This window comes from Syngnathus scovelli, chromosome 15, assembly GCF_024217435.2.
Source record: "Syngnathus scovelli strain Florida chromosome 15, RoL_Ssco_1.2, whole genome shotgun sequence".
In the NCBI taxonomy this organism is placed as follows: Eukaryota; Metazoa; Chordata; class Actinopteri; order Syngnathiformes; family Syngnathidae; genus Syngnathus; species Syngnathus scovelli.
Window position 1 is genome coordinate 9,828,769 of NC_090861.1, and position 14,357 is coordinate 9,843,125.

General features: G+C 43.5%; 1 protein-coding gene across 2 annotated transcripts in view; it reads left to right on the top strand.

Annotated features, from left to right (window-relative positions):
* The window catches only part of nup98 (nucleoporin 98 and 96 precursor), a 49,364-nt gene that overhangs the window by 27,016 nt on the left and 7,991 nt on the right, over nucleotides 1-14,357 (top strand). For both annotated transcript variants that reach the window (XM_049743114.1, XM_049743116.1), the window contains 3 exons: nucleotides 6,706-6,887; nucleotides 6,990-7,225; nucleotides 7,512-7,772. In XM_049743114.1, coding sequence (XP_049599071.1) covers nucleotides 6,706-6,887; nucleotides 6,990-7,225; nucleotides 7,512-7,772 — 679 coding nt within the window. The remainder of the gene's footprint in view (nucleotides 1-6,705; nucleotides 6,888-6,989; nucleotides 7,226-7,511; nucleotides 7,773-14,357) is intronic.

The following is a 14,357-nucleotide window of genomic DNA, read 5'->3' on the forward strand; positions in this document are numbered from 1 at the left end:
TTTTGACACGTATGGGCTCCCGTAGCTCAGGCTCGTGACAACTGGGCGAATTAGCAATTGGCTAATTGGCGAATTAGCACTTTGACATGTTTGAATGAGCGAGTGGAGGGAAATATCTTGTCACTGTCACCTAGTGCTGTACATTGTTTGTCAGCCCCCGTCATGTCTGTTTCAAAACCTGCCGTGAAGAGAAAATTTGCGGATGAGCACAGGCAATTTCAGGAGAAGTGGGAGGCGGGATATTTTTTTGTTGAGCACAGGAACGTCGCAACCTGTCTAATATGCATGGGTAAAGTTGCTGTTAACAAAGAGTTTAACATCAGACGTCATTACTCAACTAAACATGCTGAGGAGTATGCAAAATACCTGGGAGATGAGCGAGAGGATCGGGTCGCCAAACTTAAATAATCTCTACTGAGGCAACAAGTTTTTTTCAAAAAAACAAGCAAAGAGAACGAAGCGGCTGTGAAAGCTAGCTATGTTGTGAGTGAAATGATAGCAAAAGCTGGAAATGGATTCAGGCACAGCATTCAGTGGTGAGAAGTATGCTGATACCATTGGGAAGCTACAAGAAGAATTTGATCACAGGTTTGCATACTTCAAGACACACAGAGCCACTTTTAACATTTTTGCTGACCCCTTCTCCTTTGATGTTGAGGATGCCCCCCCTGTTCTGCAGATGGAGCTAATTGACCTGCAGTGCAATACTGAACTCAAAGCCAAGTTCAGGAAAGTGAGTGGAAGAACCAGTGGAGCTTGGACAATTTTTGAGAGAACTGCCCCCCAGCTTCCCTGAGCTTTCCAGGATGTTCAAGCGGACCATGTGCCTTTTTGGCAGCACCTATCTGTGTGAAAAGCTCTTCTCCACAATGAACTTCAATAAGTCAAAGTACAGGTCCAGAATTAAAGATGAGCATCTTAAAGCCATACTGAGGGTCTCAGTTGCCTTCTCCCTCAAGCCAAATGTGGCTCAGCTGTGTGAGAGGAAGCGTTGCCAAGTCTCTGGCAGCAAGGAGTAGGAGGAAGTAGAAATGAAGCCCATGTTCTGAAGAACTGTTCCTGTTCTTCATGTTCTGCATGTTCTGACTGTTAATTTGTTCAAATTGAGAAGATTGGATCAGGACCTTTTTTATGGATTACTTTTGTGGATTACGATTTGATGCGGCCCAGCCTCACCCAGACTCTACCTCCAGCGGCCCCCAGGTAAATTGAGTTTGAGACCCCTGGTGTAGACAATTCAAAAAAGGTGTGGAGAGCAGGATGTTATTGAACAGCAATGCCTCCTTCCGGACAGAGTCTATGTGGCCGGTCCATTTCAGGTCCCGAGAGATTGTGGTTCCCAGGAACTTGAAGGTGTCTGTGGAGAGAATAGTATTACTGCGGATAGTAAGGGGTGAAAGTGGTGAAGGGTCTCGCCTGAAGTCCACTGTCATCTCCACGGTCTTGAGCGGGTTCAGCTCCAGGTGGTTTTGGCTGCACCAGTGGACCAGCCGCTCCACCTCCTGTCTGTATGCAGTCTCATCACCGTCCCGGATCAGTCCGATGAGAGTGGTGTCGTCTGCATACTTGAGGAGCTTCACAGGAGAGTCACCTGAGGAGAAATCGTTGGTGTAGAGAGAGAAGAGCAGTGGGGAAAGGACGCACCCCTGAGGGGGACCAGTATTGGAGGTCCAGGTGTCAGATGTGATGCTCCCCAGCCTCACACGCTGTCTCCTGTTGGTCAGGAAGCTGGTGATCAACTGACAGGTGGAGGCAGGCACCGCGAGCTGGATGAGCTTCTGTTGGAGGATGTCAGGAGCGATGGTATTGAACGCCAAGCTGAAGTCTACAAACAGGATCCTGGCGTACGTTCCTGGGGTGTCCAAGTTGTGCAGGATGTAGTGCAGTCCCATGTTGACCACATAATCCACCGACCTGTTTGCCCGGTAGGCAAACTGGAGGGGGTCAAGCAGGGGGCCCGTGACATCCTTCAGGTCTCGAAAGATTTCATGACCACAGATGTCAGAGCGACAGGTCTATAGTCATTCAAACCTGTGATGGCGGGTTTCTTGGCCACTGTAACGATAGTGGAGCTCTTGAAGCACGAGGGCAGCTCACACAGCTCCAGGGAACGGTTGAAGATCCGTGCAAAGGCGGGTGCCAGCTGCTCAGCACAGACTTTCAAGCAGGAAGGTGACACACCGTTTGGGCCCCGTGCCTTCTTGATCTTTTGTCTCCGGAACATCTGGCGCACTTCCTCCTCGCGGATCTGGAGCGCAGGTGCGGCCAATGCAAGAGAGGGAGTAGGTGATGGAGGTGTGGACAGAGCGGTTGTGGGGGGAGATGAGTATGTGGATTGTGCTGTAGGAGGTCCTGTTGTGTGGGAGGACTGATCAAACCTGCAGTAGAACCTGTTTAGCTGGTTATCAAGCCTTGGGCTCTCCACAGGATGGGGGGTTCATTTCTTGAAGCCCGTGATGCTCTGCAGACCTTTCCACACTGTTGAGGGATCAGGATTGGCAGAGAGGTGTCTCTCCAGGCTCTCCCCGTAACACCTCCTGGCTTTCCTGACCTCTCGGTTCAGTGTGTTTCTGGTCTGCTTGAACAGGTCCCGGTCGCCGCTCCTGTAGGCCTCCTCCTTGACTTTGCGCAGCCTCCTGAGGTTCGGTGTAAACCAAGGTTTGTCGTTGTTGTACGTGCAGAAGGTTTTAGTCTGCACACATAGATCCTCACAAAAACTGATGTACGATGTGACAGTGTCAGTGAGTTCATGCAGGTCTGAAGTTGCAGCTTCAAAAACTCCCAATCGGTGCAGTCAAAGCAGGCTTGGAGGTCCTGCCTTGACTCCACTGTCCGCTTCCTCACAGTCCTCACCACAGGCTTAGAAGTTTTTAGTTTCTGCCTGTAGGCCGGGATCAGATGAAGTAGACAGTGGTCTGAGAGTCCTAAAGTTGCACGAGCCACAGAGTGGTATGCATCCTTAATTACGGTGTAGCAGTGGTTTAGTGTCTGTGCCCCTCTGGTGGGACACGTTATGTGCTGTCTGTATCTGGGGAGTTCGTGTGCGAGGTTCGCCCTGTTAAGATCACCCAGAACAGTGATTAGTGAATTTGGTAGAAGTTTCTCCATGTCTGTCATCTGATCAGCCAGCATCTGCGTGGCTTCACTCGCACGTGCGTGTAAACAGCCACCAGACAATCGAGGAGAACTCCCGTGGTGAATAGAACTGCTGGCAGTTTATGAAAAGTGTTTCTAGGAGAGGGCAGCAAAACTCTTTCAACACAGTGACATCAGTACACCAACGTTCATTAATGTAGAAACAGAGACCACCTCCCTTTGATTTTCCGGAGAGCTCCATGCTGCGATCTGCACGCATTAGCTGAAACCAAGCTAACTCCACGGCGTGGTGGGGGGTGCGTCCGCTAAGCCACGTTTCAACAAAACACAGCGCGGCGGATCTGCTGAAGTCCGTGTTCCTTGAAGTGAGGAGCAGCAGTTCGTCCATCTTGTTCGCCAGGGAGCGGACATTCGCCAGATTAATTGATGGTGGCGCTAGAGAAGGCAGCTCAATGATTTTTATTGTGTTATTTATGTAGTCGACAAATAAAGTACCTTTCACAAAAACTTGGGCAGAAAAATGGTGTAAATTATTTTCTGAAGGTAAATGTGCCTGGCTTAAAATTGGCCACAAGGACCACATTTGATATTATATTTGAGGACAATAGGAGGGTTAATTAGTGAGAAAGCAAAGGCCTTCACACTTATGTTATTCCACACCATTCACTTTACTATTCCGCTGCTTCTTCTATTTTATTCTCCTCACTTTTTTGTCCTGCTACTACTTCCACATGATTCATCTGATTCACTTCATTCCACTTTTGATGTACTCCATTTTTCTAATTCGCAAATTTACGGCAAGATTTTCCCCATTCATTCTTAATGGCACATTCAACATTTCACATATCCATCGCTCCCGCTTGAAAGTCACATCATTCAGCTCATTCAAATCACATTGGGGAATATTGTCAATATTACCAAGAGGCCACGTTTCAAAAATTGCAGTTTCATGAAATGTGCACAAAATTTCCTTTTATCCTTCTAATTTCTAAATTTTTCAACCGATTCAACCCGTTCCAACTTTTAAGTCTTCATCTTTTGCCTCCCTATTCCAAAACTTACCACTTACCAAAATTCAAAATTTTCAATTTTGAAATTTACGCCAAATTTGACAAAGTTTCGTTTTTCCCTTCTAGTTCCTACATTATTTAACCGATTCAACCTCTTCCAACTTTAAACATTGTTCTGTAGCATTCCCCAAGTATTTATTCAGCGTCTTTGCCTTCACACGCAATTTCTCTGGAAATTGCAAATTCTAGTTTGCCGTCACACAAGTTATTCTACTTTTTCATTTTTCGCATTTTTTTGTCCCAGGACTACTTCCACATACTTGATCCGATTCACCCCATTCCAATTTCAACATATTCCACATATTCACGTGATGGGTGCTTCCCTTTTTTTCCCTTCCAAAAATGATCAGTTTTCGCAAAATTTACAAATTTCCGGCAAAATTTTCCCCATTCATTTTTAATGTCACAATCAACATTTACTGTATTTTCCGCACTATAAGGCCCACTTAAAAACTTAATATTTACTCAAAAACCCACAGTGCACCTTATAATGCAGAGCACCTTACATATGGATCAATTGATGAATTTGTTGATTCATACTGGTTGTACACAGCCCTCTGCCAAAATGTTTCAGTACGTTTTAGTACAAGGTCGCATTGCTTTCAGCATTACGGCAACCGTGCTCAAGGGCGTCACCGAAGTAAGCTACTACTGGTCGATCGCATGACATTTAAAAAAACAACCCTTTTTTCCTGTAGCCTAGAATCAATTGATTGACATACATGTAAGCCTATTGCGAGGCAGTCACAGTGAACCGCCCCACCCTCACCGCAGCATGCCGGCATCAAAGCAAAGAAGCTAATCAACGCATTACGCATCAACCCATGCACTCGCTTTTTTCTTTTAAAATAAAGAAAGATTATGACCAGCAAAAATGAGTGGGGTTGCTGGACCAAGTAAGAAGCCAAACCGAATCACTTTAATCCCATCGCTTGATTAACATGCGGGTAAGCCTATCGGGAGGTAATCACAGTGAAATGCAGAAAGTTTGGCTGCGCATACAGTGAACCTACATTTCTTGACTGATTCACCCTGTTCCAACTTTAAAATGTTCATCTTTTGTCTACTAGTTCCAGAACTTCCCATTTACTAAAACAAAATCACATTTTCAACTTCAAAATTCCCGCAGAATTTCGCAAAATTCTGTTTTCCCTTCTAACATATATACATTTATTGATCGATTCAACCCATTCCAACTTTAAACTGTTCATCTTATGCCTATCAATTCCAAAACTTGGCAAGAATTCACATTTTCAACTTTAAAATTCCTGCGGAATTTTGCAAAATTTCACAAAATTTTGTTTTCCCCTTCAAATCTCTACATTTGTCGACCGATTCAACCCGAACTTTAAACTGTTCATTTTATGCCTACCTCTTCCAAAACTTACCACAATTCACAAATTACACATTTTTCCTTTAAAATTCCCGCAGAATTTCGCAAAATTTTATTTCCCCTTTTTATTTCTACCTTATTCAACCGATTCAACCCATTCCAACTTAAAACTGTTCATCTCTTACCTACCTATTTCAAAATTTCACACTCACCAAAAAATTCAAAATTTTCCATTTTGAAATTTAAACCAAATTTTACAAAATTTCGTTCTTCCCGTCTAATTCCTACATTATTTGACAGATTAAACCCGTTCTAACTTTAAACTATTCACCGAATGCTTACCATATTCAACCCCTTCACCACCACCCCACTTCCACTATGCTTACCTAATTCACCCCTTCACTCCCACTTCCACAGTGTGGCGGCCATCTTGGAGTGACCCCAGAATGAACACGAACTGAACTGGAAGTGCCCCAAAACAAACAGGAAGTGCCCCAAAACAAACAGGAAGTGCCCCAAAACGAACAGGAAGTGCCCCAAAATGAACAGGAAGTACCCCAACATGAACAGGAAGTGAACCAGAAGTGCCCCTAACTTGACCGAAAGTGAACCGGAAGTGCCCCAAACAAACCGAAAGTGACTTCAATTGAACCAGAAGTGCCCCAAATAATCCGAAAGGTGATGTACATTGAACTGGAAGTGCCCCAGAGCAAACCAGAAGTGGGGCAAATAAACCGAACGTTGCCCCAAATCAACCAGAAGTGGCCTCAATTGAAGCAGAAGTTCCCCAAAACAAACCGGAAGTGCCGCAAATTTTGTTCTTCCCTTCTAATTTCTCCATTTTTCAACTGATTCAACCCGTTTCAACTTTTAACTGCAGTTTATGCCTACCGATTCCACAGCTTCCCACCTACTAAAAATTCAAAATTTTGAACTTTAAAATCCACGTCAAATTTGGCAAAATTTAGTTTTCCCCTTCTAATTCCTACATTATTTGACTGATTCAGCCCGTTCCAACTGCATTATCTGCAGCATTCCCCAAGTAATTATTCAGCTTCTTCGCCTTCGCATGCAATTTCTCCAGAAATTGCAAATTCTAGTTGATTCTGAAAATACATTTCTTTTGGTAGTCCTGAAAACTACGTAGGCTCTCTCATTTGATTTTCTACATTATCCGTGGCACGAATCCATTTTGCTCATTTGCAGGGCAACTTGCTGATGGACACCGGTTTGTACATGGGCCGCTCCTTCCGCGTAGGCTGGGGTCCTGGCTGGACGCTGGCCCACTGCGGCAATTCGTTGAGCTTCCCACCGGCCGAGCAGCTTGGCCAACCGCCCGCAAACACCATGGACTTCAGTCTCCGGCCAAAACCCGGCAGCACCATACCGTAAGACGCCAACAAGATAGAATGAAAATCAAGCCGAGGTTATGACGGCGAACTGGAGTGGCGTCGTTTTGTAACTTAACAAACCATGCATTGTAATTGCAGGCTTACGGAGAGCGCCTACAAGGTGCTCTTGGAGCAGCTGGTGGCCCCGGGAGAGAAGATGAGTGAGGAGCAGAGCGGAGAGGTACTGCAGCGCCCCCTGGAAATCTGTCTGAAGCACAGCACCATCGCCACAGACTCCACTTGCCCTCACATCCGCCCGCGGCCCGGTGCGGCGGCGCTGCACGATTACGCCGATTGGATCTCCGAGCTGAGCGATGAGCGGGCGCATGCGGACCGTAAGACAGCCGCATGAATGCCGTGCGCTTCCGCCGTCGTGTCTGCAAACGCAGTCGTCCGATATGTGGCGGTTGGAAATTGACCTCAAAACGCGCCTCGTGGGGTGAAATTGGGATGAAGAGCTTTGTCGGCGTCTGAGCCGAAGGATGTGGTGCGGTGCTATCTTCCTCGCACACTCAGAATGCATTTGCGTTTCGGAAACGACCGCACGGCCGAGTCGGAAGTTGCGCCCGGCACGGGCCTGACCTTCTCCCACCTGTTAATTGCCATGCTTTGTGTCCTCAGCATTGCTGGCCTACTGGTGTGAGGTGTGGACCCTGTGCGAGGCTCTCTGGGGGCGGCAGCCGCACGCCGAGGTCCCGGAGGGCGACTACGAACAGCAGCTGGAGAGGCGCCGCGCCTTCTCCGCCTGGCTGTCCCACCGCACCGCCCGGCGGGTGGAGAAGGAAGTGGCACTGGCGGGCAAAGGGCGCCGCACGGAGGCAGTCTTCAGCTATCTGACGGGAAACCGCATCAGTGAGGCCTGTCGTCTGGCGCAGGAGGAGGGTGAGCATGCCGATAGCTCGTCGAGCGAAGTTGTCCCGCGGTGACTAAAACGGACATTTGAAAGGAAGGCGGAGGGCCCGGACACGCCGCACTAAACCAGTATGCTGCGAGACCACTTGTGGGAAACCGTTGATTAGTTTTCAAGAAAAACGAGAAACAACTAGTGCGATCTCAGAGTCAAGAAAAATTGACTTTTCTCAATGCCAGATTAATTGACAACTATTCTCAGATTGAATTTACCGTATTTTTCGGACTAAAAGTCGCTCCGGAGTACAAGTCGCATCAGCCATAAAATGCACCATAAAGGGGAAAAAACTTACCGTAATTGCCGGACTATAAACCGCACCAGCTAAAATTTAGGGATATTTCATTTTTTTTTCTTACATAAACCGCACCGGACTATAAACCGCACGTGCACACGAGTTTTTTACAAAGAAAGACAGTACATAGAAAGCCTTTTTAACGTTTTAATAACATACTTGAACATGTCTTTCTTAACATTGCCTGTGATGCAGCAGTAGTACCGCAGCAACGCGGAAGTGTGCACGCGAGTTATTAGCGAAGAAAGACTGGACACAAAGTTTTTTTTAAAGCTTTAATAACATACCTTAACATTTCTTTCCAAACACTGCCTGTGACGCGGCAGTAATACCGCAGCAACACGGAATTAACACAGCACCAACACAGCAGCAACACGGTAGCACAGCACGAACAGGGCTGGTTAAAAAAAACATACCAGTAAAAGTAAAAAAAGAGCCGTCTTCATCTTCCTCCTGTGCACTGAAACTATCGAAGTCTTCCTCCTTAGTGTCCGATTGGAATAGCGTTAGATATCCTTCGCCTCGCACTTTCTCAGTCTCTCTTTCGTCGTCGGTTTTATGCATTTCTTCGAGTGTGAAGAGGTTCTGTTCATGGTAATCTTATTCATGCACGAAGCGCTAAATTATATTAAACTAGCGAGCGACACGTATTGCTTAAAAGCGGCATCATATGCATTTCTTTTATCCCCCATAATGACGGTTTGTGTATAAAAGCTTCCTGTCTTTGTGTGAATGCGGGTGTGTGCGTGATGCGCGAGACGATCACGTCTTCTTCGTCTGTCTCGCTCTTACTTCCTGCTAGAGCGCCCCCTGGAGACCGGAGGCCGTAGAAATCCATAAGTACGCTCCAGAGTAGACACAAGATAATGTTATCAACATCGACTGTCTTTGGCTTAGAAGCGGCATCATATGCATTTCTTTTGTCCCCCATGATGACGGTTTGTGTATAAAGGCTTCCTTTCAGTAATGTTGGTCTTAATCGCGTGATGCGCGAAATGTAAACACAAACTAGCGCGTCTTCTTCAGCGCATTATCTCTTCTTCGCCTGTCCCGCTCTTGCTTCCTGCTAGAGCGCCCCCTGGAGGCCGGAGGCCGTAAAAATCCATAAGTACGCCACGCCGCCGTTTAAGGTTCAAAGTAACCTTCTGAATAAAATGCATTAAAAGTTCACATTCATTACAACTTGTTTTTGGCAAGCAAAATGTCAGAAGAATTGAATTTAAATGCTGATTGATTGGGTTTTAATACAATGCAGATTACTTCACTGGTTTCTTTTATATCAAACAAGTTGTGATCAAACAACTTGTTTGATTTAAAAGAAACCAGTGAAGTGATTAAAAAAAGGAAAAACAAGATGAACTTAGTACAAAAAAACAAAAACAAAAAAAAAAACAGTACAATTACAATGCAGATTGTCCAAACAGCGCCACTGCTTTGTGTAATCTCTGAGTGATATGGCAGAGTAAGAGAAAGGGTTTAGAGCACAGGTGTCAAACTCAAGGCCCGGGGGCCAGATACGGCCCGCCACATCATTCTATGTGGCCCGCGAAGACAAATTGTGCATCAAATTCGTGTCATTACTAGAATTGCAAATTGTCTTCAATTTTAATAATAGCTTTTTTTAAAAATATTTGACCAGTTTTTACTCGTCTGATTTGAAAACGAGTTATTTGTCAGTTTGTTTTGTAGCTTTTACTGTATATAACAGTGTTAAGAGTAAAAGTGATCAAGTCATCACAAAAATCTCGAAGAAAATCTTATATAAGCCGCACCTGACTATAAGCCGCAGGGTCCAAAATTTTGGAAAAAAAGTCGCGGCTTATAGTCCGGAAATTACGGTATATACAAACGGGATTCGGTTGAAGTTGGGAAACTGTGTAAAATGTAAATAAAAACAAAATACAATGATTTGAAAAGCCTTTTCAACCTATATTCAATTGAATACACTACAAAGACAACATATTTAATGCTCAAACTCATAAACTTTATCTTATTTTTGAAATAATAATTACCTTAGAATTTCATGGCTGCAACACGTGCAGTAGCAGTTGAGAAAGGGCATGTTTACCACTTCTTTAAATCACCTTTCCTTTTAATAACACTCAAATGTTTTGGAAGAGAGGAGACTAATTCTCTTAGCTTCTCATGTGGAATTCTTTCCCATTCTTGCTTGATGAACCACTTAGCTCAGTGGCCTAGTAGTAGAGTGTCCGCCCTGAGACTGGAAGGTTGTGGGTTCAAACCCCGGCCGGGTCATACCAAAGACTATAAAAATGGGACCCATTGCCTCCCTGCTTGGCACTCAGCATTAAGGGTTGGAATTGGGGGGTTAGATCACCAAATGATTCCCGAGCGCGGCACCGCTGCTGCTCACTGCTCCCCTCTCCCCCAGGGGATGGATCAAAATCACATGGGGATGGGTTAAATGCAGAGGACAAATTTCACCACACCCAGATGTGTGTGTGACGATGATCATTGGGACTTTAACTTTAACTTTAACTTTAACTTCAGTTGTTCAACAGTCCGGTTACCTGTCGTATTTTACGCTTCATAATGCACCACACATTTTCAATAGGAGACAGGTCTGGACTGCAAGCGGGCCAGGGGAGAACCTGGACTCTTACTTCAAAGCCACGGTGTTGTAACATGTGCAGAATGCGGCTTGGCATTATCTTGCTGAAATAAGCAGTGGCGTCCATGAAAAAGACGTCACTTGGATGGCAGTATATGTTGCTCCAAAATCTGTATGTACTTTTCACCATTTATGTTGCCTTCACAAAAATTTAAGTCACCCATGCCATGGGAACTAATGCACCCCCATACCATCACAGATGCTGGCTTTTGAACTTTGCGTTGATAACAGTCCGGATGGTCCGTCTTCCTCTTTGGGCCGGACACGACATTTTGCTTGCCAAAAACAATTTGAAAAGTGGGCTCATCAGACCACAAGACACTTTTGCATTGTGCATCAGTCCATTTTACATGAGCTCGGGCTCAGAGAACCCGGCGGCGTTTCTGGATGTTGTTCATAAACGGCTTTTGCTTTCTATGGTAGAGTTTTAACCCACACTTACTACTGCAGTGACGATCTATATTTACTAACAGTGGTTTTCTGAAGTTTTCCTGAGCCCATTTGGTGATATCCTTTACACACTCATGTCGGTTTTTAAGGCACTGCCATCTGAGGGATTGAAGGTCATGGTCATTCAGTCTTGGTTTCCGGCCGTGGCGCTTACGTGCAGTGATTTCACCAGATTCTCTGAACCTTTTGATATTATGGACCGTAGATGTTGAAATCCTTAAATTCCTTGCAATTTTGCTTTGAGAAATGTTCTTAAATTGTTCAACCGTTTTCTCACGCAGTTGTGGACTTGGTTGTGAATGACTGAGCATGTTTGGGGAGGCTCCTTTTATACCCAATCATGATACCCACCTGTTCCCAGTTAGCCTCATCACATGTGGGATGTTCCAAATAGGTGTTTAATGAGCTTTTCTCAGCTTTCTCAGTATTTTTTGCCACCTTTCCCAACTTCTACTGGACATGTTGCAGCCATGAAATTCTTTCTAGTTAACTAGAAAATGAAATTTCTGGAGAAATTGCGTGTGAAGGCGAAGACTATGAATAACTTCTTGGGAAATCCTCGCGAATGATGTTGAAACGAGTTGAATTACTTGAGAAATGTAGAAAACAGAGGTGAAAAACGGAATTTTGGAGAATTTGGTGGAATTTTGGAGGGTTTGGTTGAATTTCAAATCTGAAAATGTGGAATTTATGGTAAGTGGGAATTTGGGGAATAGGTAGGAAAAAGATGAGTTGAAAGTTGGAATGGGTTGAATCGGTTAAAAAATGTAGAAATTAGAGTAGAAAAACAAATGTTTGGAGAATTTGGTTGAATTTCAAATTTGAAAATTTGGAATTTTTTGCAAAGCGAAGTTGTGGAATAGATAGGAAAAAGATGAAAACTTGAAAGTTGGATTGGGTTGAATCGGTAGAGAAATGTAGAAATGAGAGTAGAAAACCAAAATTTTGGAGAATTTGGTTGAATTTCAAATTTGGAATTTTTGGTAAGTGGGAAGTTGTAGAATCGGTAGGCAAGAGATGAACAGTTGAAAGTTGGAATGGGTTGAATCGGTTGAACAATATAGAAACTAGAGTAAAAAAAAAAAATGTCGGAGAATTTGGTTGAATTTCAAATTTGGAATTTTTGGAAAGTGTGAAGTTGTGGAATAGGTAGGCAAAAGATGAAGAGTTGAAAGTTGGAATGGTTGAATCGCTTGACCAATGTAGAAATGAGAGTAGAAAAATGAAGTTTTGGAGAATTTGATTGAATTTCAAATTTGGAATTTTTGGTAAATGGGAAGTTGTGGAATAGGTAGGCAAAAGTTGAACAGTTAAAAGTTGGAATGAGTTGAATCGGTTGAAAAATGTAGAAATTAAAGTAGAAAAACTAAATTTTTGAGAATTTGGTTGAATTCCAAATTTGAAAATGTGGAATTTTTTTGTAAGTTGGAAGTTGTGGAATAGGTAGAAAAACGTAGAAGTTAGAGTAGAAAAACAAAATTTTGGAGAATTTGGTTCAATTTCAAATTTGAAAATTTGGAATTTTTGGTGGGTGAGACGTGGAATAGGCAGGCAAAAGATGAACAATTGAAAGTTGGAATGGGTTGAATCGGTTGAAAAATGTAGAAATTAGAGGTGAAAAACGAAATTTCGTGAAATTTTTTCAAAGATTTTAACGTGAGAACGTGAAATTTTTGAATTTGCCAATTTTGGGAATGTCGAGAATCAATCGACAGGTAGGAAAATGATGAACAGTTGAAAGGTGGAATGGGTTGAATAAGTTGAAAAATGTAGAAATTAGAGTAGAATAACAAAATTGTAGAGAATTTTTGGTAAGTGGGAAGTTGTGGAATAGGAAGGCAAAAGAGGAACAGTTGAAAGTTGGAACGAGTTGAATCGGTTAAAAAATGTAGAAGTTAGAGCAAATCTTGAATCCTAATAGAGAATGAATGGGAATTAAAAGAAAAAAAATTGCACCAAAATTTTTTGAAATTTGGAACAAAAGAAAAAAAACGGCTTCAGGAGGTTCACTTTTGGGGTTAAAATGTTGAAATGGGTTTAATCGGGCAAAATTTGCGAAAGTTAGCGCAAATGTAGGTATTTAGGGCACTTAATGTTGAAATATGGTCACTTCCGGTTTGATTTGGATCACTGCCGGTCTATTTGCGTCACTTCCGGTTTGATTAGAGGCACTTCCGGTCTAGCTGGGGTCACTTCCGTTTTTTTGGGTCACTTCTGGTTTGAAAAGGTCACTTCCGGTTTGATTTGGGGTCACTTCCGGTTTGATTTGGGGCCACTTCCGGTTAACTTGAGGTCACTTTCGGTTCATTTGGGGTCAATTCCGGTTTGATTTGGGGCACTTCCGGTTCATTCCGAGTTCATTGGGGCACTTCAGGGTCAATCCAAGATGGCCGCCACTCTGGAAGTGGGGGTCAAGGGTTGAATTGTGGAAGTGGGGGTGAAGGGGGTGAATATGGTAAGCATAAGGTGAACAAAGTGAATAAAGTTGGAATGGGTTGAATCGGTTGAAAAATGTAGAAATTAGAAGGGAAAAACTAAATTTTTGGAAAATTTGGTGTGAATTTCAAAATTGAAAATTTGGAAATTTTGGTAAGTGGGAAGGTGTGGAATAGGTAGGCAAAAGATGAACAGTTGAAAGTTGGAACGAGTTGAATCGGTGGAAAAATGTAGAAATTAGAAGTGAAAAACTAAATTTTGTGAAATTTTGCAAAATTTTGTGCAAATTTTAAAAGTGAAAACGTGAAATTTTTGAATTTGGCAAGTTTGGGAATGTTCCCAATGTGATTTGAATGTGTTGAATTAAATGAATTTCAAACTGGAGCAACGTAAATATGAAATGTTGAATCTGCCATTAAGAATGAATGGGGAAGAATTTGCCGGAATTTTGCGAATTTTGCGAAAACGGAAAATTTTTTGAACGAAAAAAATGTAAGCAGCCGTGTCATGAAGATTTGGAATCAGTGAAAAGTGGAATGGAGTGAATCGGTTGAAGTATGGAAGTAGTTAAGCCTCAAAAAAGTGAGCGGAATAAGTAGGAATTCACTGGGGAGCCAAGGGGGCGCTAGTCTGAAAAAGTTTGGGAACCGCTGGTGTAGAATAACATATGTGTGAAGGCCATCGCCTTCACACAATAATAGAGAATGGTGTAGAATAACGTGTGAAGGCCATCGCCTTCACACAATA